Raw genomic sequence first — 24,083 nt, forward strand, 5'->3', positions numbered from 1 at the left:
TACAATTAGTCCAGAATGCAGTCGCGTGAACAATATTGGGTGTACCAAGGTACACCCATACTACACCTATCCTCCGCGAGCTGCACTGGCTTCCCATTGGTCTCTGAGCATGATTCAAGGTGCTGGTTATCACCTTTAAAGCCCTACATGGCCTAGGACCTGGATACCTGCGAGACCGTCTTCTGCCACATACCTCCCTTAGACCAATAAGATCGCACAGGATGGGCCTTCTCCGGGTGCCTTCAGCGGGACAATGCTGGCTGGCGACAATGCCGGCTGGAGTAGGGCCTTCTCTGTTGCCACTCCGGCCCTATGGAATGAGCTGCCCCCAGAGATCCGGGCCCTACCTACTCTCATGGCCTTCCGCAAAGCTATTAAAACCTGGCTTTTCCGGCAGGCCTGGGGGCCGTTGACCTCTTGATTGAGGTCCGGCCCCTCTCTGATTGGGTGTATGTTGTGCTTTTTCTTAACTTTGTTGTGTCTCATTGTTTTAATTCTTTTTTTAATAATTTTTCATTTCTGTAAGCCGCCCGGAGTCCTTCGGGATTGGGCGGCCTAGAAATTCAATAAATGAAATGAAATTTAGCTATGCCTGTGAAGCAATGCTTGCATTGTAGCATTCTCCTGATTTGCATCGTGAGATTATATAAGCAGGGTAATGCTTATTAGATAAAGGCACAGATCCAAATTCAGTACTGTCGCCATCTCATGAATGAAGAAAAGCTGTATTTGTTCAAGAACGAGAGTGGCATCTAATCTTCCCTCCAGACGCTCGATTCGTGTGCATTGAGAAATGCACAGTGTTTTGGTGAGGTCTTTAAAATTGGGTAACAATCCAAGAACTGACACATGCCAAACTACCACTCTGCGTTTGATTTAAGTGCCTTGGGGAAGAAGAAAGATGGGAGCACTTTTAGAAATGAGGTTACAAGCAGTGTTCTTCTTTCACAGGTTCAGAATATGTCTCAGTCCATTGAAGTTTTAAATCTACGGACTCAGAGGGATTTCCAGTATGTTTTGAGAATGGAAACACAAATGAAAGGACTGAAGGCTAAGTTCCGACAAATTGAAGATGACCGGAAGACCTTAATGACCAAGCATTTTCAAGTAAGCATTCCCATCTTTTTAATTTTCTGTAACAATTGTTTTGACTGACTGACACAGAAGCACTATTGGAAAAGGACGCATGAGGTGGGTTAGGTATCAAACAATGGGTGGGTTCCTGCCAGTTCTAACCTCTTCTATAGAAGAGGTTCCACAAATCTACTGTGCTGTTTAGAACCAGTTCCAGCTCCCTCCCCCTGCCCATCCGCACCATGCTTGCCCCACCCACCGCTCACTGATTGGCTGGCTTACAAATTGCCCCGCCCGCCTCTAAGAGTCCTATCTAAACCTTAAACTCTTAAAGCTGTCAAGATTGAATACCCCTGCAGGCTTTTTTCTAAAGGGTTAGGGGTGCAAGGGTCTTGTAACTTGACAGCTTTAAGACTTGCGTGCTTCAAATGCCAGAGTTCCTGAGCCAACATTTTGGTTGCTAAGCAAGAGCGTTGTTAAGTGAGTTTCACCACGTTTTACAAGTTGGCCACGCCCACCTAGTCACATGACTACCAAGCCACTCCCACTCAGTCACATAGCCAGCAAGCCACTCCCACCTGGTCACATGGCCAGCAAGCCACTTCCACAAAGCAGGCCACACCTACAGAAGAGGTTCTAAAAAAAAATTGAAACCCACCACTGTATCAACCTAAAATACTTGTTAGTAAATTCATGAACACTTGTTTTGAAAAGGATTGTCCTTGCTCTATGCCCGTGATGGCAAACCTATGGCACGCAGAGCCCTCTCTGTGAGCACCTGCACCACCACCCCACCTCAGCCAGCTGGTCATCGGGCTTCCGAAGCCTTCCGATTTGGGTACTCTGTGCCATCACTGCTCTATGCTGTTTGATGCTGATGGGTAGTTGTCATTAATTACTGCAGCAAAAATGTGAAGGAATTCTATGCCACTTCCTTCCTAGGCTTTGAGCAAGCAAAGCAAGTAGTAATCAATAGAATGAGGGACATGGAGTTCCAAGAAGAACTAAATAGGTTGCCTCTCCACAGTAGGGACAGAATCAAACAGGGTGGGTGGGAATCGGCAAGATATCTAAATGACCTGATCTCCCCAAAACAAAGAGCCGGGTTTAACATTCTTCCTTCAGCACTCCTCCAGGGCAGGTATAAGAGAACACCTATAGCAGAACGGGTTGTATATGTGGTAAAGGAGAAGTGGAGGATAATTCACCTGTTCTATTACACTGCGAGCTATACAGAGCTTGTAGGTCTGCACATATTCTCCCCTTATTAGAGAGATTGCCAGGGAGGGCAGACCATTTTTATCTAGGCTTCCTCCTCCAGGACACTAACCCGGTTACCACGTATGCAGTGGCAAAGTTCTGTGCTGCTGCAATGTCCATAAGAAAAAAAATTGGCTACAGAAGTATAGTTATCATCTTGTACCAATTATCTGGACATACCTCTTAACAATCTCTGGACCATTATGTTATTATCCACTTTTAATGTCAATACTTTTTAAATTATATCTTAATGTTAGTATTTTTTTTAATATAGTGTAAAAACTAATGTGTATTGCTGGTCTTTGACCGTAATAAAAATTTTACTTACCTACTTACTTACTTACTTACTTACTTACTTACTTACTTACTTACTTACTTACACTTCCTTCATGATGGGATTCCCACCAGGAGAGAAGAGGGAGGGAGGACATATATATGTATGGCCAGATTCCACTGATGCTAACTGAATCATTCAGGAGATTAAATAACAGAATTATATTGGAATGATATTCATGTAAATTCTAATATATATCCAAGATGGCCCATTATGGTTCCTCCCTTTTATTAGTAGGTTTATTTGACTTAATATTTTTAATTTGGCATCTAGACGTTCAGGCTAGATCAGTGTTTCTCAACCTTGGTCACTTGAAGATGTCCGGACTTCAACTCCCAGAATTCCCCAGCCTTGGTCACTTGAAGATGTCCGGACTTCAACTCCCAGAATTCCCCAGCCAGCATGGCTGGCTGGGGAATTCTGGGAGTTGAAGTCCGGACATCTTCAAGTTGCCAAGGTTGAGAAACACTGGTCTAGATCTTTAGTTAATTGAAGATGATATCCACATGGGGAACAAAGGAGAGTAAATTGATTGAGATACATAAATGCTGACCAATTACAGGGAAAAAGATGCAACTCTTTTTTTATTGAAAATTTTGAAAAAAAAAACTTTTACAAATATTTACCACCCTCCCCCTACCCTCCCCACCAAAACCCCACCCCCCCAACCTTCCTCCCCCCCCCTCGGCTTCCCAGAACCAATACAGGATATAAATCTTTAACAAAGATATTCTAAGATAAACTTTAAAAAAAGTTAGTATCATCTTTCATTTGAGCTTTAACTCCTCTTTGCTAGGCTAGCTCTAAACAGATTATATCATTCCTTGTTTCTTTAGTCATAAACTATCTGGAATTTCTTAGTCCCATATTTATTTTGAGTATAGTCAATCCATCTTCTCCACTCCAGTTTACATCTCTCATCTCTCGTCTGAGTGATCCTTGAGATATGCTGATATTTTAGCCATCTCTGCTAGGTTTGTGACTTTTAATGTCCATTCTTGAATAGTAGGCAAATCTTCCTTCTTCCAGTATTGCGCCAAGATGCAACTCTTCAGGGGGATAAGCAATGTGGGCAAGTTTTTCTGAAATCTAATTTAGAAGAGAGAGGAAAAATAAATATTCCGGATAATAAAGAACAGAAACAATGTATTCTTGACCCAGGGAACTCAATGAACTTCATTGCAATTTCTCATAAAGGAAGAGCTTCAGTCTATTGATTCCTCTCTGCAGTTGTGGCCTCAGTTCCATAAAAGATGAGCAGAGAATGATGCTGCCTCTCTGCCACTTTCTGCGTCTTTGACCAAATGCGCAGAGCCAGACCTCGCTTTAGGCAAAGGATTGTGGCTGCCTCGGGCACCAAACAAGAGGAGGAGCGAGCAGTTGTGCTGGAGGAGAAAAACCTGCCTGGCCAACCAAATTGGTCAGTGTTTCTTTGGCTCTCCTGAAGCCGTCAAATGTAGGGAGAATGCTCCCTTCTTCCTAGGCTTGAAAGAAGTCTCCAATCACTAGATCTGAGCATAGAAAGGACCAGGGCCGGATTTAGATGAAAAGAGGCCCTAGGCTATTCCACTTATGACACCCTTTCATCTCCCATTTTTAAGTTTGTAAATTACATGAGAGACAATAAAATACATCATTACTGTGATATATATCAATATATCAATATCAATATCTCTATCTCTATCTCTATCTCTATCTCTATCTCTATCTCTATCTATCGCTAGCTCTATCTCTATCTCTATCTCTATCTCTATCTCTATCTCTATCTCTATCTCTATCTCTATCTCTATCTCTATCTCTATCTATCTATCTATCTATCTATCTATCTCTATCTCTATCTCTATCTCTATCTCTATATATCTATATCTATATCTATATCTATATCTATATCTATATCTATATCTATCTATCTATCTATCTATCTATCTATCTATCTATCTATCTATCTATCTATCTATCTATCTCTATATCCATATCCATATCTATATCTATATCTATATCTATATCTATATCTATATCTATATCTATATCCATCTCCATCTCCATCTCCATCTCCATCTCCATCTCCATCTCCATATCTATATATCTATATATCTATATATCTATATATCTATATATCTATATATCTATATCTATATCTATATCTATATCTATATCTATATCTATATCTATATCTATATCTATATCTATATCTATATCTATATCTATATCTATATCTATATCTATATCTATATCTATCTATCTATCTATCTCTATCTCTATCTCTATCTCTATCTCTATCTCTATCTCTATCTCTATCTCTATCTATCTATCTATCTATCTATCTATCTCTATCTCTATCTCTATCTCTATCTCTATCTCTATCTCTATCTCTATCTCTATCTCTATCTCTCTCTATCTATCTATCTATCTATCTATCTATCTATCTATATATATATAATATAATATAATATAGCTGGCCTCCCGACGGAGGGCGGCTCTGCTCTGCGGCAAAGGCAGCGAGGCCAGCCGCCTCCCCTGATGCGCTCAGCTGCCCGGCTCGGCCCCCTCGCCCTCACCTGCCTGGCCGCTGGTGGGCTCCGCGTCGACGGGGCAGCTACTGGGAGCGGCCGCGCCTCTCGCCTGTCCGCCGGTGCCAGGAACATGGGCGGGCTCCCCAACTGCCGCGGCGCTGGAACGATCTTAACCAATACATTTTTATGTTTGTTTATTAGTCATATGCGTAGAATTTCTCCTTATTTTCGGTTCAGTGTTTTAGTGTTCACTGTTTTTAGAATAGTGTAATTTTAATTTTGCTAACAATTTGAATGTAGGCCCCTCTTGATCTTGAGGCCCTAGGCTGAAGCCTAGTTAGCCTATAGGAAAATCCGGCTCTGGATATGACCTCTACCCCCCAAAAGGAAATATCATTGCCCTGGGCCTGAAGATCATCTGGCAGTTTTATTATGCCTCCTCTTTTCCTTCAGCCAGAGCAGGTATTAGTAGAAAGCCTTCTCTGAGGTCACCACCAGGTTAATTCACGCAGGAAGGGAAGCTAACCAGAAACTCTCCCTTTGAGCTCTTCAAGAAAGGTTCAGAATGGGTGTCAATGCACAATATCTCCACATAGGTAATAGGGTCACTCCTGGCTCTGTGTGGTTGTTATCATCATTGGTCTTAATAACAAACTTGTCCCGGGTTGCTCACATATTTTCATTGACCGCACATAATGTCAGTAAGCAGCTGCTCAGTCCTAGCTGTCTGTCAAGGCAACTGCCTGTTTGAACACAGTAACCTTTTTAGAGACCTGATATTTGGATTGGCCGGGGCTAACCGATTTGATATGATACTTCAAGTGGCATTTTGAAAGGGATTGCAAGGCGGTAAGGCTATTGAGTAATTTAAAAGGTCAGCATAATGGACCGTCTGCTTCTCTTCAGAGCATCAATTTGCAAGAATTCAGGCCGTGTATTTCACGCATTGAGACAAAGGAACAGAGGGAAAACAGGCATTGCATGCCTAAGTGCCCCCTTCCATCCCGTAACAGCTCCATATTTACTGATGCCGTTAAAATGCAGTGAATTCATTCATTCCTATCACTTTCTCTGGTTCAGCTCTCATTGACCTTTTATAAACAAGTGTAGATGAAGCCACCAGTCACAGGACTGGCAATGTGAATATTACACAGCGGAGGCATAGTCCAGCAATTGAAGCATGCGGACTGACTCCACAAAATTTTCAATGAGAGGTGGTGTTATTTCTCCAGATTCTGTAAAGTGAAATAAGATGTTTTCCTTGTTTTTTCATACCCCAAAAAGTTTTCCTTCTCTGTGCACATTCTGAAATGGCAAAGGACCTGGATAATTTGCCTTTTGGATTAGGCATGTGTTACAGGAAGCCTGCTTTCAGGTGGATAACTGTTCTGACCCCCTCCTCCATCCAGTAATGAAAGCCGAGACACGCTTAATGAGAATGTCCTTTAATAACAAGACCAGACTCTCGGTGGCTGAAAGCCAAGTAAACAAACAGATAAGGACCTTGGCAGCAAGTCCGAGAAACCTTGGCAGTGGTGGGATTCAAATAATTTAACAACCGGTTCTCTGCCCTAATGGCCATCTGGGTCGGAGTACTCAGTGGTCACGTGACTGGGCGGGTGTGGACAACTCAACATCACTCCCATCGATGGGTGCTTCGCCTTAGCTCTTACAATGTAATCAGGATTAACCGGAGAGGCAGTTTCTGTAAGCAGGTCAACAAAGATTAGGCTAGAAACAACACCAGAGTGTTTCCTTCCTGCCTTCCTTACAGGATTAGCCCTAATTGACTATATCTGTATCATAACATTTTCCCCCTAATAATCAAAACTTTAACTGTATCTAAGTTGGTTTCCTTTTTTTATTAACCTTTATGTATAATCCAAAGAGATTTCTAATCTTCCTTACATGGGTATCATTCAATATTCATATCCAATTATACTCATCATACATTGTATACATTAGTAACATTATCAATTATTTATTTAAACTATGTCTATTGTCAATAAATTTCACTAAGTTTAACTAGTTTTAAATTATATTCTCCCATCTATCAACCTGTATCTTTCCAATAGCAAAACAGTCTCATATCTTCTGCCATTTGTGGTGCCAGTCCTCTAATCATCTCCTTGATCAACTTTGTATGGACTCCTCTTAGCAACTCCTTGCTTATAAGATCTCTCATGTAATCTTGATGCCCTTCTTCTGTTTCCTTAATCAACTTATCTTTGATTGTCAGTAGTGTTAGGCATGCTGTTGCTAATAAAATTTCTCTCTTTAAATCCATAGATTCTTTGGTTTTTTCTTCTTCTGTATCTTGCCCTCTTGGGTAAATTTCCCCTCCCTTTAATTCCTCTTTCAGTATTCCACTCTTCCTATTTTCGGAGACCAGCCAATCACCATAAATATCAGCAAATTTAATCTCTTTATATTCATTTTCCACTTCGATTTTTTGAGTTTTAACCACCATATTTTGCATTTGATAAACATCTTCAACTTCTTCATCATATTTTGCTGTTGTATGCTCTAAGTCTTCCAGCTTCTTCTCTATCCTCTCATATATATTTGATAATTTCTGTATTTCTGAAAATATCTTTTGCAAGTTCAAGATTTCTGTTTGCTTTTGAAATTGTGCCATTCTCTCCAGTTAACAAACACAGCTACTCTAGCTTGGAAGGTTAAAAAAATTAAACATAGATTCACAAAAACGTTTGTTTTCACTTTTCTCTGGTTAGAGATATACTTCAAAGGGACATCTGTATGCTTCCCTTCTTATCATTCTCTATAACCAAGCAATAGGACCTTGCAGTGCCAAGCCAAAACAACCAGTGTTCCATTTCCAATACACAAACTCCAATACACAAACCCTCCAGCCTCCAAGCAGCAGTGTTACCATTGCAAATTTCCTTATTTCTTTTGTATCTTTTTTGTATTTCAAATTAGAAAAAACAGTCCAATCTTTTAATGGGTTATAAAAAAAACCACAGCAATGAAAGAGGAAAACTTTAATCCATAGATTACAGAGAACCATAAAAGAAAAAATAGAAGAAGGAAACTTCATCCATCCATTTCATAAGGCTTGCATAAATTCCATCCATGAAGATAGCATTTAAAAAGTAAGATAACCACTGTCCAAAACCATTCCAAATTTAATTTAATTCCACTGCTTGATTCTTCTTTTCTCCAATTTAAATTAATTTTAAGTTTTTTATAGGCAGTCTCTTTTTAAAACAGTAAAAGTTCCTCACCAACTGGAAAAACTTTCTCTTTCTGTATCCTTCCGTTTTGGAGCTGCCCCGACTTCGTCAGCCTTGGCTGGATTTTTTGTCGCTGTCTTGAAGAACTTCTCTTGCATCGATCAGGGACTTTGCGATGTCCCTGAGATCAGCAAGACGTATTCTTCCTGTTCACTGTCTCTTCAGCATGGTTTAGGTCCGATTGGACCACCCAGTGGCAAAAGTATCAGCTGCAGTCTCGGAGCATCGAGACTGCACATCCGTGTCATTGCGACATTGGCTCCTCCTCAAGAAAAGGATATTCTTGTACCATCTTGTCTAGGAATTCATAAATAAGAGCATAAATATGACCGTATTGCATTGGACTCTTGGCCTATCTAGTCCAGCAGTCTTTTCTTGAAATGGTCAAACAGCTGGACAGAGAAACCAACCAGTCTCTCATCAAATGGCCTTCAAGTGGGAGTCACGTTGCCATCAAGGCTAATAGCCATTGATCCCGATGACTTCCATGAGTTGATCCAACTCTTTTTTTGAAACCAGCCAAGTTTAGCCAACATTGCATCCAGTGGTGAGTTCCTACCGGTTCAGCCAAACTGGTAGTAGCTTGGCAGCCTAGGTTGCTGGAACCGGCAGTAAGCTAGGCCTGCCATGCACCCGAACTGGTTCTTCCGGCAGCGCTGTAGGCAGCACCATCTTGTTTTTGGCTTACTAAGGAGGCCAGTTCAGCAGCAAATCAGCCGCAGTTCTTTTTAGCAGGGTTAGAAGACTGGAACTGCAGTCCCTCTACTGCAGGGGTGGGTTTGTCGCCCCGTTCCAACCGGTTCAGTTGGAACGAGGCCGTCGGCGTCCTCGCGCACGTGTGCGGCGCGCGTGTGCACGTGCGCAGCGCACGCATGCGTACTAGTGTCTGTGCGATGCTCCAACTGCTCCTGGAGGATTGCGCAGGCGCTGTATGCGTCCTGCGCATGCGTGGAAGCGCAGAATTCATCAAAACCGGGTAAGGAGTGGGCGCGGGCGCGTGGGCACGCGTGGGCGCGGGGGGGGGCTTCGCCATTCCCGGAAGTTACTTACTTCCGGGTTCGGCGACCAACCAGTTCGCAGGGACCACCGCGAACCGGTTGAAACCCAGCCCTGCTCTACTGGCAACAGGAGGCAAACATTGGTCAGCACTGATCTGAACCTTGTAAATAAAATCATAACATTACCAGCCTGTGCTGCTTGTTTGTTTCCAACCAGATACAAGAGCCTTCACTTCTCCTCCAGGAGCTCATAAAATTGCGGGCTTCATATGGAGGGAAAAGCAGTCAGTTTGGTTTCTATACAAAATAATAAGGAAGAATAAAACACCCCAGTCCTATATCTATTTACTCACTTAAGTATATACCTCGTTTCCCAGAAAATAGGACCCAGTCTTATTTTCTTTTGGGTCCCAAAATAAGCACCAGGTCTTATTTTGGGGGGATGTCTAACCCGCTAACCTTAGGACCACTGCTGCCAGTTCTCCCACGCACCAACATCTGTCGTGCCGCTGTCTGAATTCTGCAGCTGGTCACAGCCAGATGCCACATGGGGCATCAATCTGGGGCCACCACTCAAAGCAGGATGTTGCATGGCTCATTATGCTGGTGCCACCGCTCATGGCAGAAGTTCGCTTGGTGTGTTGTGCTGTTGTGAGCAGTGGCACTGGTGCAATGCATCACATGGCGTCCTGCCACAAGCAGTGGCACCGACACGATGCCCCATGTAGCATCTGGTTGTGAGCAGCCACAGATGTCATGCAGCAGCGCAACAGATGTTGGGCCATGTGATTTGAAATTATGGTCCCAATTGCCAGTATAACCCGAGGATAATATCTATAGGAATAGATCCGTATCTTTCATGTTCAGTTTTTTTTTAAGATATAAGATTAAACACATTATTGTATGGAGATACCCTAATTTATTCCAGAAAGAACAGCCTGAGAATTAGATAAAAATCTATAAATCTTGCCTTTTATCTGTACAAAAATCCTGAAAACATATTGAAGCCAACACTGGGGGAAAAAACCATTGACTTATGTAGCGGTGGTACTGCATTCATAAATTAAGTTCTATGGAACAGAAAGAGAATTTAATGTCCATTTGCAAAGGTCTGAGTTTATGATACTCTCTCTAATAAAACATTCTCCCAATTCATCCTTTCAAAACCATTCTTGCTCAAAATTTCTGGGCAGCTAAAGTAAATGGTGTTTTTTTTCCCCCTCATGAGTATAAAATTGGAAGTTGCAAAGGGAACGCAGTTTCCTCTAATGCATTCATTATAATAACATTTCTGCTTGTAATTTAGCACTGCAATTTCAGTCTTTCTAAATTAGGTGCGTGAAATACATCCACTTCAGCTTTACCTATGGACTCCCCACTGATGCTAATGTTTCCCAAATGAATTTTAGAAAATAGATTTTATTAAGGTAAAGAGGTAAATACAATTAATTTAAATGTACTTTTAATACAGTCACCGCTATCAGTATACGATATGATGCAGCAGTACTAACAACCCTCACAAGGTAAATCTCTTCAGGGAATACAATATGCATTTGAAGCTAACTGCTTCCATCATCTGTCAATCGGCTCGTCACAAAAGTCCATCACGACAGAAACCCAATATGGCTAGCTGATGAGAGCTAAATAGCTTGAAATAGATCTATACTAGTCTCCCTTTATTTATTTATCAGCACAAATAAAAAAACATGTATGTATGTATGTATGTATGTATGTATGTATGTATGTATGTATGTATGCATGTTATATTTGTGCTGATAAATAAATAAAGGGAGACTAGTATAGATCTATTTCAAGCTATTTAGCTCTCATCAGCTAGCCATACCCTTACTGGGATTTGAACCTGTGCTATATTACATCTTAGGCAGTAAGGGTATGGCTAGCTGATGAGAGCTAAATAGCTTAAAATAGATCTATACTAGTCTCCCTTTATTTATTTATCAGCACAAATTAAAAAAACACAAATATAACAAAGGCAACAGTAAAAATATTGGGTTTCTGTCGTGACGGACTCTTGTGACGAGCCGATTGACAGATAATGGAAGCAGTTAGCTTCCTCCCATAATTGGGGCATACCAGGGGTTGTGTGTGTGTGTGTGTATATATATATATATATATATATATATATATATATATATATATATATATATATATATATATATATATATATATTCCATTTTCATAACATACAATTACATGTATACTATACATAGCCAGTATCCTATTGTATTAAGTAGTAATTACATCAGTTCCTCTTGTTATCAACGCCCAGAAAGATTAAAACCCATTATTAGCTCTTCTGCTCTCCATACACCTCTTTCTTCTACCTCTCTCCTACCTCCTTTCTTCCCTCCATCATCCTTTCCTACTCTACTTTCCCTTCCTTTCTCCTTCTCCTCTCTCTACCTTCCACTCCTCCTTATCCTCCTCATCTTCCCCCCTTACCCTCTCTCCTATCCCTCTCTTCCCATCTTTCTTCTCCCTTCTGTGGCAATATCTACTTATTTTAAAAGTGGGCAAAAGCCATTTAAGTAATTTAAGGGCCTTGGAAAGAGATCTATACAATATGCCCAATTCTGAAGTTAATCTGATTTAACTTTCTCCTTAAAAATAGGACAGAATTTGGAAAAAAATGGAACTCCTGACCCTGGATGGAATATACATTATTTGGCAAGAGGCAGTGATGAAATTTGCAGTGAAAGAAACTTCTAGGGCTGTCAGGAGCAGTTCCTTGAAGATGGAAAGGAGAAGGAGCTTTGTAAGGAATACTGATGCCTTTCCCCACATCACTGCAGCTGTTTACTGAATCTGAGCTGAAAGTGATTGTCATTTTTTTCTCTCTCATAAAGCTTTCTATTATCCTTATTGGACAGGAGGCCATGAAAATAATGGTGCCTCCAGAGTTTTTTGAATTAGGCTAGTGCCAGCAGGTTGCAATCCAGTTTATGTATGTGCTCACATGACATTATACAGCTACAGACTGGAAAAATGAGACTGAACCACATAGAAATAAGGGCAAAACAAGAGAACTCAAAATCCGCCAAGGTGCTGTATGATTTGATGACAAGGATGTCTCTGATATAGAAGCAGAAAGTCAATAACTGAACACCTCCCTCCTTCCCCTCCTTCCTTTCTCTACCATGACAGTTTCTGTACAATACCATAGCTTCTTTCATAAAAGTCACCTTTCGTTAGGTGAAAGTATGTGCAGGCAAGAGATGAAGTCAATCTGTAATACAAAGTGGTACCCAACATCACATATATCCTGTAGCCAATCCTTGGGTGCTTATTCCTGCAGAAAACGGAAGATCAGCTCACCAAATTAACTGTTTTAATAACTGGTTTTTGGCTGTGTTTCTTTTGGGGGGGGCAATAACCAGCATTTTGCTGGAGAGGCAAAATACAAGCTGCCTTTTGAGTTATAAACCAAAGCTCATTGGATTGATAATAACAACTTAAATGGCTGTGGTGGACTAACAGAGACATAATGATAGAATAATTTAGAGTGTTCTCATGGTGGACAGCCACATCTACCCTACAGAGCCGAGGTGGCGCAGTGGTTAGGGTGCGGTACTGCAGGCCACTTCAGCTGACTGTTATCTGCAGTTCGGCGGTTCTAATCTCACCGGCTCAAGGTTGACTCAGCCTTCCATCCTTCCGAGGTGGGTAAAATAAGGACCCGGATTGTTGGGGGCAATATGCTGACTCTGTAAACTGCTTAGAGAGGGCTGAAAGCCCTATGAAGCGGTATATAAATCTAACTGCTATTGCTAAAACTCTTGTTCGCCCGTACCGAAACCCTTCTAAATATTCTCATTGAGCGATAACTTATAGCACGATCAAATTCTTAAATACATATGGAGTACCATCGTGTTTCCCCAAAAATAAGACAGGGTCTTATTTTCTTTTGACCCCCGAAATAAGTGCTTGGTCTTATTTTCAGGGAGGTCTTATTATGTTTGAGGTGCAGGTCACCTCATGGCTGCTATTGTGTTGCAATATTTTGGTGGGAGGGCTTATTTTAGCGCATGTGCTCAAAGGCCCGATTGGGCTTATTATCCAGGGAGGTCTTATTTTGGGGGGAAATAGGGTATCAACTGGATTTAGTTAATGGCATTTAAAAGTGAATTCAATCATATCTAACTTGGGGGGGGCGATTTCCCCCTGATTTTGCCCACATCTTTATCTCAATCTTGTTTGTTGTAGAGATTCAGGTTTGCTACTGAACGTTAAGCCCAGTTTCGACCTCAACACCAAAAAAGTTGTGCATTCTGACTGAAAGAATTGTAAGAGAGGTCACATTAGACAGAATTCAGGTCTCACTGTGTCTGGTAGCTGCCTCATCATGCCAAGTGATGGGGCCAAAAATGAATCTTGTCTGGTGGGTTTTGATCTTTGTATCCCATATTCTTTTCTGTTTCAGGGGAAACCACAAGGGAGGCAAAAATAAGTAAAAATGGCAGGCATATGAAAAAAAGGGGTGGGCCTTCCATCACAAAGTCACAACCTCTGTCTGCTCGAGCCATCCCATTTCTCTCTAAATATTTGGATGCCAAAGGAGGAATTTGTTTCTTCATCTCCCCATCCTCCCCCCAAAAAACATGACTTCTGTGTTTTATTTGAACACACGTGTTGAAAATGGTATACTCTTTTTCCTCAACAGACACTTTACATGAAATAAGGGCAAAATTGAACATAATAAATGAGTGTGTGTGCGTTTTGCTAGTTTTACCTAATTTCGTATTATTGTTTTGCTCTTTCAGATGTATCTCAGAGATCTCAGCACCTATCCTAAACAAAGATGTTCAAGTGCTCCTCAAATCATTAGCACTAAATCATTCAAAATGTTTAGCTATTTTCCAGTGGTGGGTTTCAAAATTTTTTCGAACCCACTCTGTGGGTGTGGCCTCCTTTGTGGGAGTGGCTTGCCAGCCATGTGACCTGGTGGGAGTGGCTTGCCGGCCATGTGTTTGTTTGTTTGTTTGTTTGTTTGTTTGTTTCTTTCTTTCTTTCTTTCTTTCTTTCTTTCTTTCTTTCTTTCTCACTCTCTCTCTCTCTCTCCTTCCTTTTGTCTCTCTGTCCCTTTTTCCTTTTTTTCTTTCATCTCTCTCACTTTTTCTTTTTTCTTTCTTTCTTTCTTCCTTTCTTTCTCTTTCTCTCTCTGTGTGAGCCTCTGTGTGTGTGTGTGTGTGTGTGTGTGTGTGTGTGTGTGTGTGTGTCTCAGTGGTGGGTTTCAAAAAAATTTGGAACCTCTTCTGTAGGTGTGGCCTGCTTTCCGGGTCCACTGGTGGAACCTCTTCTAACTGGTTCGGTAGATTTGACGAACCGGTTCTACCGAATAGGTGCGAACTGGTAGGAACACACCTCTGCTACTTTCCGTGCTTCTGACATACCCTGTTGTGGAAATCCCATCCAATTCCCACTCTCTTAAATTGTAACTATAACAACAGCACAGAGATGCTGCTTTAATTATAAATGCTATTCATAAAATCCTCCATAGATATTAACAGTGATAAAGGGATTTCATTCAGTAATCCCAAGGCAGTCTTTCTAATCAATGCTAATTTTGCACCCATAAAAATGTGTACTGCAAGCAGTGTCATTGACAGATCTAAAAGCACCGGGACTCAGGTTCATAACACACTCATTCTCTAGCAACTCAATTCCAAATAGGATTTCAAAAAGCACAACAGCAGCTGAAGCTGACAAGAATTAGTTACACCGAGCCAAAACAGAACAGTGTGAATATTCGTGAAGCACTTCTCAAAAACAGTTTCAAAATGATTGATGGAACTCATTAAGTGCAGGTTTATAATGCCACCACACACAAACACACCCCAAATTATAAAGCACCAGCAAAATAGCTATGGGATACTTTGAAGACTACTTTTAATGGCAGTTGAGAAGTAGGAATTAATCCGGAAAATTGAAAAATCGAAATACTTTATTAGTAAACCAAGCTGCATGCTTGACTGCAAAGCTTTTTCTCATTGGAATAGTCTTGTGAGCTGTTTAAAAGATGCAGTTCTTCTGTCTTTTGTCTTACTTCGGTAGAATGGCAATTGCGATCTAGTTCAAGAATAAATGCTGGCATAAGGAATCCGTCATGTGAGGAAAATCATAGTAATATAACACAAATATATGGATCAGGGCCAATTATTAAGCAGGCAAAATGGTCTACTTCTGATCAGGCAAGTTGTCCTTAAAATGCTTTGGATTTTATAGGAGTGGGAAAGGCTTGATTTAAAACAAAAGTGATTTATTTTAAGTAAGATAAAAATTGAGTACTTCATACGTTCTACTACTCCAAGCTTGAAGCCATTTATTCTTAGCTCCCTAACTGTCCTCACAGGACAGTAATCATCGTTTTCATACCAAGATCAATAAAAACCACAAGAGTAGATGTGAAGATAAGCCTAACAGGGTCTCATTAAGGAATTTAAAAGACAGGGCACTTTTTAGAGTTCCTGAATGCCCACTCGACTGTTTTTTCACAGGAATTGAAGGAAAAGATGGATGATCTTCTACCACTGATACCAGTTCTGGAGCAGTACAAAACGGATGCCAAGTTAATCACCCAGTTCAAAGAGGAGATTAGAAACCTGTCTTCGGTACTTACTGGAATCCAAGAGGAAATTGGCGCTTACGATTATGAGGAGCTACATCAGCGAGTCCTCAGCTTGGAAACCAGGCTTCGGGATTGCATGAAAAAACTGAGTAAGTTCACACTTTCATTCCTCGCTGCTTCGTTCGTACCTGCTTTGCCTGGGACTCTTCCATGCCCCCTTGTCCTCTGAATTTATAGTTTATGTTATTCATTTGATTTGTATGGCCACCTGTTCTGACCCCTCCTCTATCCAATAATGAAAGCCAAGACAAGCTTAATGAGAATGTCCTTTAATAGCAAGTCCAGACTCTCGGTGGCTGAAAGCCAAGTAAACAAACAGATAAGGACCTTGGCAGCAAGTCCGACAAACCTTGGCAGCAATGCAAACAAACTCTGGCAGCAATCCAGCCTGCCAAGTTCGTTTCTCTTTAGTCCAAGCGTTGACTTCTGCAAGAAGGGCATGGCACAAGCAGTCTCTTTTATAGTCTGGAGAGGAGCTTAATGACCATCAGCTGAGCGTAATTATCTTCTGTAATTATGTAGTTGTTCTTGACACCGAGTAGTCCTTCGACGGCATGCATCCCGGAACAACTCACTGTTGGTTTCTGGATCACTCTCCCTTGTCTCCTCCCCACTGATCCAAGGCTCAGGCACCACCTGGTGGCCAACCAGTTTCTCTGCGCCCTGCTCGGAGTCGGAACCCTGTACAGGGTCCTCCACATCCTCCAGAGCCGACTCAGAGGGCCCCTCACTGTCGGAGTCTGGTGGCAGCTCCAATGGCTCCTGCTGAGCCACAACAGCCACCCATCTTATCTTTTGGGGCAGATCATGGCAATTTAAAAACAACATTGAAAACAAGCTAAATTGATCTACAAAACTGTCAATAAAAACCAGATTTAAAAAAAAATCAGCGGCCAAATAAGTCACTACATCAAAATCAGTATATAACTTCTAAAGAAGATCTCTGACCTCCAAGCACGATGCCAAAGCCATATCTTGAGGACTTCCCTAAAGGCCAGTTGGGTTGAGGCCAACCGTAAGCTCCGGGGGGGGGGGATAATGTTCTGAAGAGTGGGTGCCACAGCAGAAAAGTCTTCTTTCTGGGTCACATCAGATGACACTCCTTCATAGACGGGACTTATAACATTGATATTCCTTCTTTCCTTTAACTTTATTCTGAAGCCTCTATCCTCTAGCAACTATGAGATTGAATCAAATTGGCAGTCAGTGGTCCATCTCACTAATCTGAGTTACATTCCATTTGGCCTCTATAAACATATGTCAAATTACGTTGGCTTTCCCCAAATCATAGTTGCAATTAGTGACTATGTGAGGAGCTATATCTAACGCTGGATCTAGTAAAACGAATTAGAGCTACCTCTTGTGACCCATATCAGTTAAGCAGTAGATCTGCAGGGGTAATTTTGGAAACCGTAGACTATTGCAGTTCACTGCAGCCTTAGACAGCGTTGCTTCATAATGCATTAGCTGGACCAGGCATGTACAATCATTTCTGAACAGAGCTACCCTTGGTGTTTGAATGACATGCTACAGACAGGGCTGAGCCAAAAAAAAAAAAAACTTAATTGGAATGTAATTAGATTTTAATTACCTCACTACAGTTAATGTGATTGCTTATCATGCATTTAAATTTTTCTTTTTACAATCAGGATACAGTATCCCCAGCAACTTTGGAAGAATCTTGAAACTCTCCCAAAGTTGCTGGCCATGGCCACTGAGGATTACTACATTATTTATACATTGTTCTTTGTCTGATTTTGTTTTATATGTTCAAAGATACCAAAAGCTACAGATAGCTACATCTAAATGACCTTGGGGGTGGGGGTGGGGAGATTAAACAAGAGCAGATCTGGTTAATTTTATTAGGGAAATCCCAGGCTTTAAACTAGACTGGTTTTTTTTTTTAAAAAAAAAAAAAAGCTTTGCCTTTAGGGAAGATTATTTTGCATTGTGGCCCAGCAGGAGCTGCCACCAGACTCTGACAGCGAGGGGCCCGATGAATCGGCTCTGGAGGATGTGGAGTACCCTGGACAGGGTTTGCGACTCTGAGCAGGGCGCAGAGAGGCTGGTTGGCCACCAGGAGGCACCTGAGCCTTGGACCAGTGGGGAGGAGACAAAGGAGAGTGAGCCAGAGGCCAGTAGTGAGTTGTTCCTGGATGCATGCCATCGAAGAGCTACTAGGCGTCAGGACCAATTACGCAATTACAGGAGTTGATTGTACTCAGCTGGCGGTCATTAGGCTCCTCTCCAGACTAAAAAGCTACTGGTGCACATGCCCCTCTTTGCAGAAGTCAATGCAGGATTGAATGTCGGAGGACATTACTGTGAGCTTGGCAGGCTGGATTGCTGCCAAGCCTTATCTGTGTTTATTGCTGCCTGAGTTTGTCTGAATTGCTGCCAAAATCCTTATCTGTTTGTTCTGCTTGGCTTTCAGCCACTGAGGTTTTGGTGTCTTGCTATTAAAGTACATTCCAGTTAAGCTTGTCTCGGCATTCGTTACTGGACGGAGGAGGGAGTCAGAACAATTTTGGATTGGGTGAGAGGGAATGATAAGGTAGTATGGGTATGGAAGAAATTAAACAAAGGGTCAGTGAATGTATGACTTCCTATAGGAAGTGGTTAAACAAGCGAACTATAAATATTTTTAAAAAATGACTGAAATGCTGGAGGCGCTTTGAACTTGATCAATTTTGACAGAGATGAATGTCTGCCAGTCGGGTGGCATTCATGCTCTAGCAGATCTTCAGGATACTAGTGGATCATTCCATGAGTTCAGGTAGCTAGACAATGTTGGTTGGCGGTGCCTCGGAGGAGGGCCTTCTCTGTTGCCGCTCCGGCCCTATGGAATGAACTAGGCCCAGAGATCCGGACCCTCCCCACCCTCATGGCCTTCCGAAAAGCTATCAAAACCTGGCTATTCCGGCAGGCCTGGGGCTGTTGACCTCTTGGCCGAGGTCCAGCCCCGCTTAGACTGGGTGCATAATGTGTTTTTTAATCTGCTTTCTTTTATCTGTTTTTTAACCTTTTTCTTAAAATTTTATTTCTGTAAGCCGCTCGGAGTCCTTCGGGATTGGGCGGCCTATAAATTTAATAAATAGAAATAGTCCACTGACAATGAAGGAGAAACATCTGTCTTTGATGCAAAAGTCTATGCAACACATCCTTAGCTTTGTTCCATGCACACATACATGGGATAAGAAGGACATGTGCAACAGCCAGACTTGACTTGGTTAACACCATTCTAGTATATCCCTAAACAAATAGATTGCACTTGGCATAATGAAACAGCTGGATGATAAATTCAGTGGTGCTTTGCCAGCAGTTCTTTCTTTTCCCCACTCCAAAGGTAATTCCAGGCCAAATTGCCCTTCTGAGAAAACACAAATTAGTTGTTTTGTTAATGTATAAGCACACAAAATAAATTTAAATCAGTCTACAGTACCAGGGACCAGAAAAAATCCGGTTGAAATGCACACAGTATTTCACTGAATTTATGAATGTTTACATTCATTAGGCAAGTAATGGATCATTTTTTTAATGCCAGACATCTTAACTATAAGCAAGTCTCCCTGAACTATTTCCAAATAAGTATGTGCATTAAGGACATCCCCCCTAAACCATCTTCATTCTCATTTGTCTGACATTAGCTTCGAAAGAGTGGCTTTTGTTTATTTCCACAGAGTGCTCAGAATACATCCGGTACACTAGAGAATGTAGTTAATTTCCACGAATTGTGTTAAATAAGGAGTGAAAACATTAATGGGGGAAAATATTACTTAAATTATATTTATCTATAAAGGCAAAATGCAAATAATCTAAAGTAACTGGATAGAAAACAGTTGTACGAAGGGGTACTCAAAAACCAAAATCCTTCAGTTCTGTCAACAAAATCATAAGCAATACCTTGTATCAGTAAGGGAAACTAGCAGCGTTAGCTATACCAATCCTTTACAGACTTCTGAATGTTAAACTGAACCGTAAACTCTGGATACCAGTACAGAAATGTTACCTTGTAATATTTTCCCCTTCATTTATGCAAGATTTTTCCCAAAGACAAGGTAGTAAATTGGAAATTATCGAGTAGGACCTTTAGATCCAGTTATCTTTTCAATAATACATCCTTGACATGTCTTTGAAACCAGAAAAATAATCTATGCACGTGGTATTTCCTTTTGAGAGTCTCCAGTTATCACTGGAAACACTTCATCACTTTCCATTTCATTGATGAAAAATATGCCAAAGAGACTGGGGGAATAAGAGGAAACGTTCATGGCATTCTATTGGGAATAATGAAACTTCCCCTGAAGGAATTTATAGGGTATGAATTATGCAGTATTTATTTATTTATTTATTTATTTATTTATTTATTTATTTATTGTTTATTTATTTATTTATTTGACGTATATACCGCTTCATAGGGCTTTAAGCCCTCTCTAAGCGGTTTACAAATTTTTTAGCAAATTGAGTCAGCTACTTGCCCCCACAGTCCGGGTCCTCATTTCACCCACCTCGGAAGGATGGAAGGCTGAGTTGACCTTGAGCCGGTGAGATTTGAACCGCTGAATTGCAAATCACAGTCAGCTAAAGTGGCCTGCAGTACTGCACCCTAACCACTGCGCCACCTTGGCTCCTTTATGATGATTGATGGAATAAAATGTAGGTGGTCTAAGGCATGTCAACATATTTTAAAAATGCAATCAGGATTTGTATCTGGGAGTGTAATGGCCAGCAGGTGCCAGCTAGTTATTCAAGGTGAAAATATTGCACCCAGAAACTGAAACCTGACAATAGCAATAGCAATAGCAATAGCAGTTAGACTTATATACCGCTTCATAGGGCTTTCAGCCCTCTCTAAGAGGTTTAAAGCATATTGCCCCCCACAATCCGGGTCCTCATTTTACCCACCTTGGAAGGATGGAAGGCTGAGTAAACCTTGAGCCGGTGAGATTTGAACAGTCGAACTGCAGAACTGCAGTCAGCTGAAGTAGCCTGCAGTGCTGCATTTAACCACTGCGCCACCTTGGCTCTATACACTGTATGAGCCTTGAAAAATTAAGTATCAAATTTATTTCTTCTCACGCTCCTCCTTGTGACAGTCAGATAGCCACTCCTATCTAGGTAGACGGGAACGAGAGGTGGGATCAGTTGTATTCTCACACTGTCTGGGGGGAAATGCGTGCAGGCCTTTTCCTTCTTTAGCTGGATAATAAAACACGGATCTGCTGTGTGCTTTGAGACTAAGTTGGCACTTAAATTGATCCCAAAGCTCAGACACAGCCCCTGTGAATGCCTGCCAACCATCTCCACTGCTGCAGGAAATGGATTTGGCAATCAGGTCACTTCACATCCCAAATTATATCCTTAATGGACAGAGGCAGTGGAGACATCTGTCTTGCTGACAATCCTTGACTATGAAAATAGTGGCGAGAGGGCGCTTATTAGAAACTGCAAAGGTGCATTATCAGTAAATGCCAGAACACATTCATAGTTTCTAACGTTTGCGGTTCATCTCAGAAGGTGATGGTTTTGTTGTACATTACTTCTGGAAACACTAGAGACACCCGTTTAGCAGTCCTTTGGAAGAACTGAGACATCCTTAATGCGACTAGATCTCTCTTCAGTGGCATTTCCTCAATACATTCACAGTCATTCAAAAAGACAGGCTATTTCAGATAAAGGCACATTTATTTTATTTGCTTATAATTTATGTATTATTCATTCATTCATTATTTAAAAATTACAAAGCTGCCCAACTCACTCCCAGGTGACTTACAGAAATAAAACCACAACACGAAAGATCAGAAATCCCCATTATAGCAATAGCAATAGCAGTTAGACTTATATACCGCTTCATAGGGCTTTCAGCCCTCTTTAAGCGGTTTACAGAGTCAGCATATTGCCCCCAACAACAATCCGGGTCCTCATTTTACCCACCTCGGAAGGATGGAAGGCTGAGTCAACCTTGAGCCGGTGAGATTTGAACCGCCGAACTGCAGAACTGCAGTCAGCTGAAGTAGCCTGCAGTGCTGCATTTAACCACTGCGCCACCTCGGCTCTTATCCCCGGCGACAACAGTAAAACCAATCATTTGATGGGTTCCATGTCATCCTGGGGCAATGGCGAAATTCATTTTTTGCTACCGGTTCTGTGGGCATGGCTTGGTGGGTCATGGTGTGGTTTGGTGGGCAGGGGAAGAATACTGCAAAATCTCCATTCCCACCCCACTCTGGGGCCAGCCAGAGGTGGCATTTGCTGGTTCTCTGAACTACTCAAAATTTCCACTACCGGTTCTCTGAACTACTCAAAAATTCTGCTACCGGTTCTCCAGAACCTGTCAGAACCTACTGGATTTCAACCCTGCCCAGGGATCTCCAGGCCCATTGGAAAAACCATCCCTTCAGGGCTTTTTGAAAGTGTGTCAAAGTACAGTCAATCTTATTTTTGCCGGGATGACGTTCCACAGGCAGGGAGACTTGAAAAGTCATCGCCATCCTAAGCATACTCATACGCTGTGACTCCATTGGAGAGCTGAGGTGGCGCAGTGGTTAAATGCAGCACTACAGGCTACTTCAGTTCTGCAGTTCAGCTGTTCAAATCTCACCAGCTCAGGGTTGACTCAGCCTTCCATCCTTCCGAGGTGGGTAAAATGAGGACCCGGATTGTTGTTGGGGGCGATATGCTGACTCTGTAAACCGCTTAGAGAGGGCTGAAAGCCCTATGAAGCGGTATATAAGTCTAACTGCTATTGCTATTGCTATCTCCATTTTGCTCTCTGAATTCATGGAGACCTAACCCTAACCCTAAATACATCTGCCCCCCCAATGGGATTTTCCCATGTATTTTACTACAAAACGTAGATAAGGCAGGCTCGAAAAGTCACTGCACTCCTAAGCATACCAATGTACTCCGAATCCATTGGCAATGTCCATTTTGCTCCGAATTCATTGAGAATTCATTTAACCCTAAATGGATTTTCCATTTAACCCCAATGGGATTTTCCAAGGTATTTTCATTAAACTTCAGACTCTTATTTTCTAACCCACCACAAATTGTTTTGAATTTTATTTCTTCATTTTAGACAATTTTGTTTCTTTGTTTTTAAACACTTAATCCCATATTTATGACTTTATAGGCAAATTCTTTCCACGCTACCCTGTCAAGCACAACTTCTTTTAATTGCTTTATTTTAGGCAATAAGCTATTGCCTATTTACGTCATCTCAGATCTACTCAGCATTCCTTTCAGCTTTTCATCCAAGTTGTTGTAAAAATATTGAAGGCTATAGGAGTAAAGATTGGATCTTGTGATGCCTCACTAATTCTTACCTGCAGTTTATTGATCAGAGTTACCCTGTGGTAAGATGGCGGCCGATAAATTACAATTTGTCTAGTCTGGTTTTTAAGCTGGCTATCTAATCAGTTTAATGCCACCCCATCCAGCCCATATTTTAATTAATAGCAGTTAGACTTATATACCGCTTCATAGCGGTTTACAGAGTCAGCATATTGCCCCCAACAAGAATCCGGGTCCTCATTTTACCCACCTCGGAAGGATGGAAGGCTGAGTCAACCTTGAGCCGGTGAGATTTGAACAGCCGAACTGCAGAACTGCCGTCAGCTGAAGTTGCCTGCAGTGCTGCATTTAACCACTGTGCCACCTCGGCTCTGATTAACAGTAATCAGACTCTAATGACATATCTTGTCAACTTCTTGCTGAAGTCAAGATTTATTGATGGAGCTGTTCTGGAGATTGAGAGACTGTTTCTTCTGTGAGACCATGAAAAAGAATGTCTTGTGTGTCTCTAGTTTTTCATTATTATTGTCTTCCACTGGGTTTGTTCCTCTGGGTCTTTTCCTTGTGGTGAGATACTTCTTCTGTCAGACTCTGTTGACTCCTTTGTTGGTTTAATGAAGCTTATTCCTCCCTTATGTGCTGAACTGTGACCGCTACAGCCTCTTTCTTTTTCAGCCAAGCATCAGTACAAACTCAGAAAGATGTATC

The 24,083-nt window shown here is 41.5% G+C and overlaps 1 protein-coding gene across 2 annotated transcripts in view; it reads left to right on the plus strand.

The window, feature by feature from the left end:
• OLFM3 (olfactomedin 3) overlaps positions 1 to 24,083 on the plus strand; it is a 232,974-nt gene that overhangs the window by 200,827 nt on the left and 8,064 nt on the right. For both annotated transcript variants that reach the window (XM_087719222.1, XM_087719221.1), the window contains exons 3-4: positions 952 to 1,107; positions 15,952 to 16,171. In XM_087719222.1, coding sequence (XP_087575348.1) covers positions 952 to 1,107; positions 15,952 to 16,171 — 376 coding nt within the window. The remainder of the gene's footprint in view (positions 1 to 951; positions 1,108 to 15,951; positions 16,172 to 24,083) is intronic.

The sequence above is a fragment of the Thamnophis sirtalis genome, unplaced genomic scaffold (genome assembly GCF_051295495.1).
Source record: "Thamnophis sirtalis isolate CommonGarterSnake01/CBP01778 unplaced genomic scaffold, rThaSir2_p1.2 scaffold_7, whole genome shotgun sequence".
Lineage (NCBI taxonomy): Eukaryota > Metazoa > Chordata > Lepidosauria > Squamata > Natricidae > Thamnophis > Thamnophis sirtalis.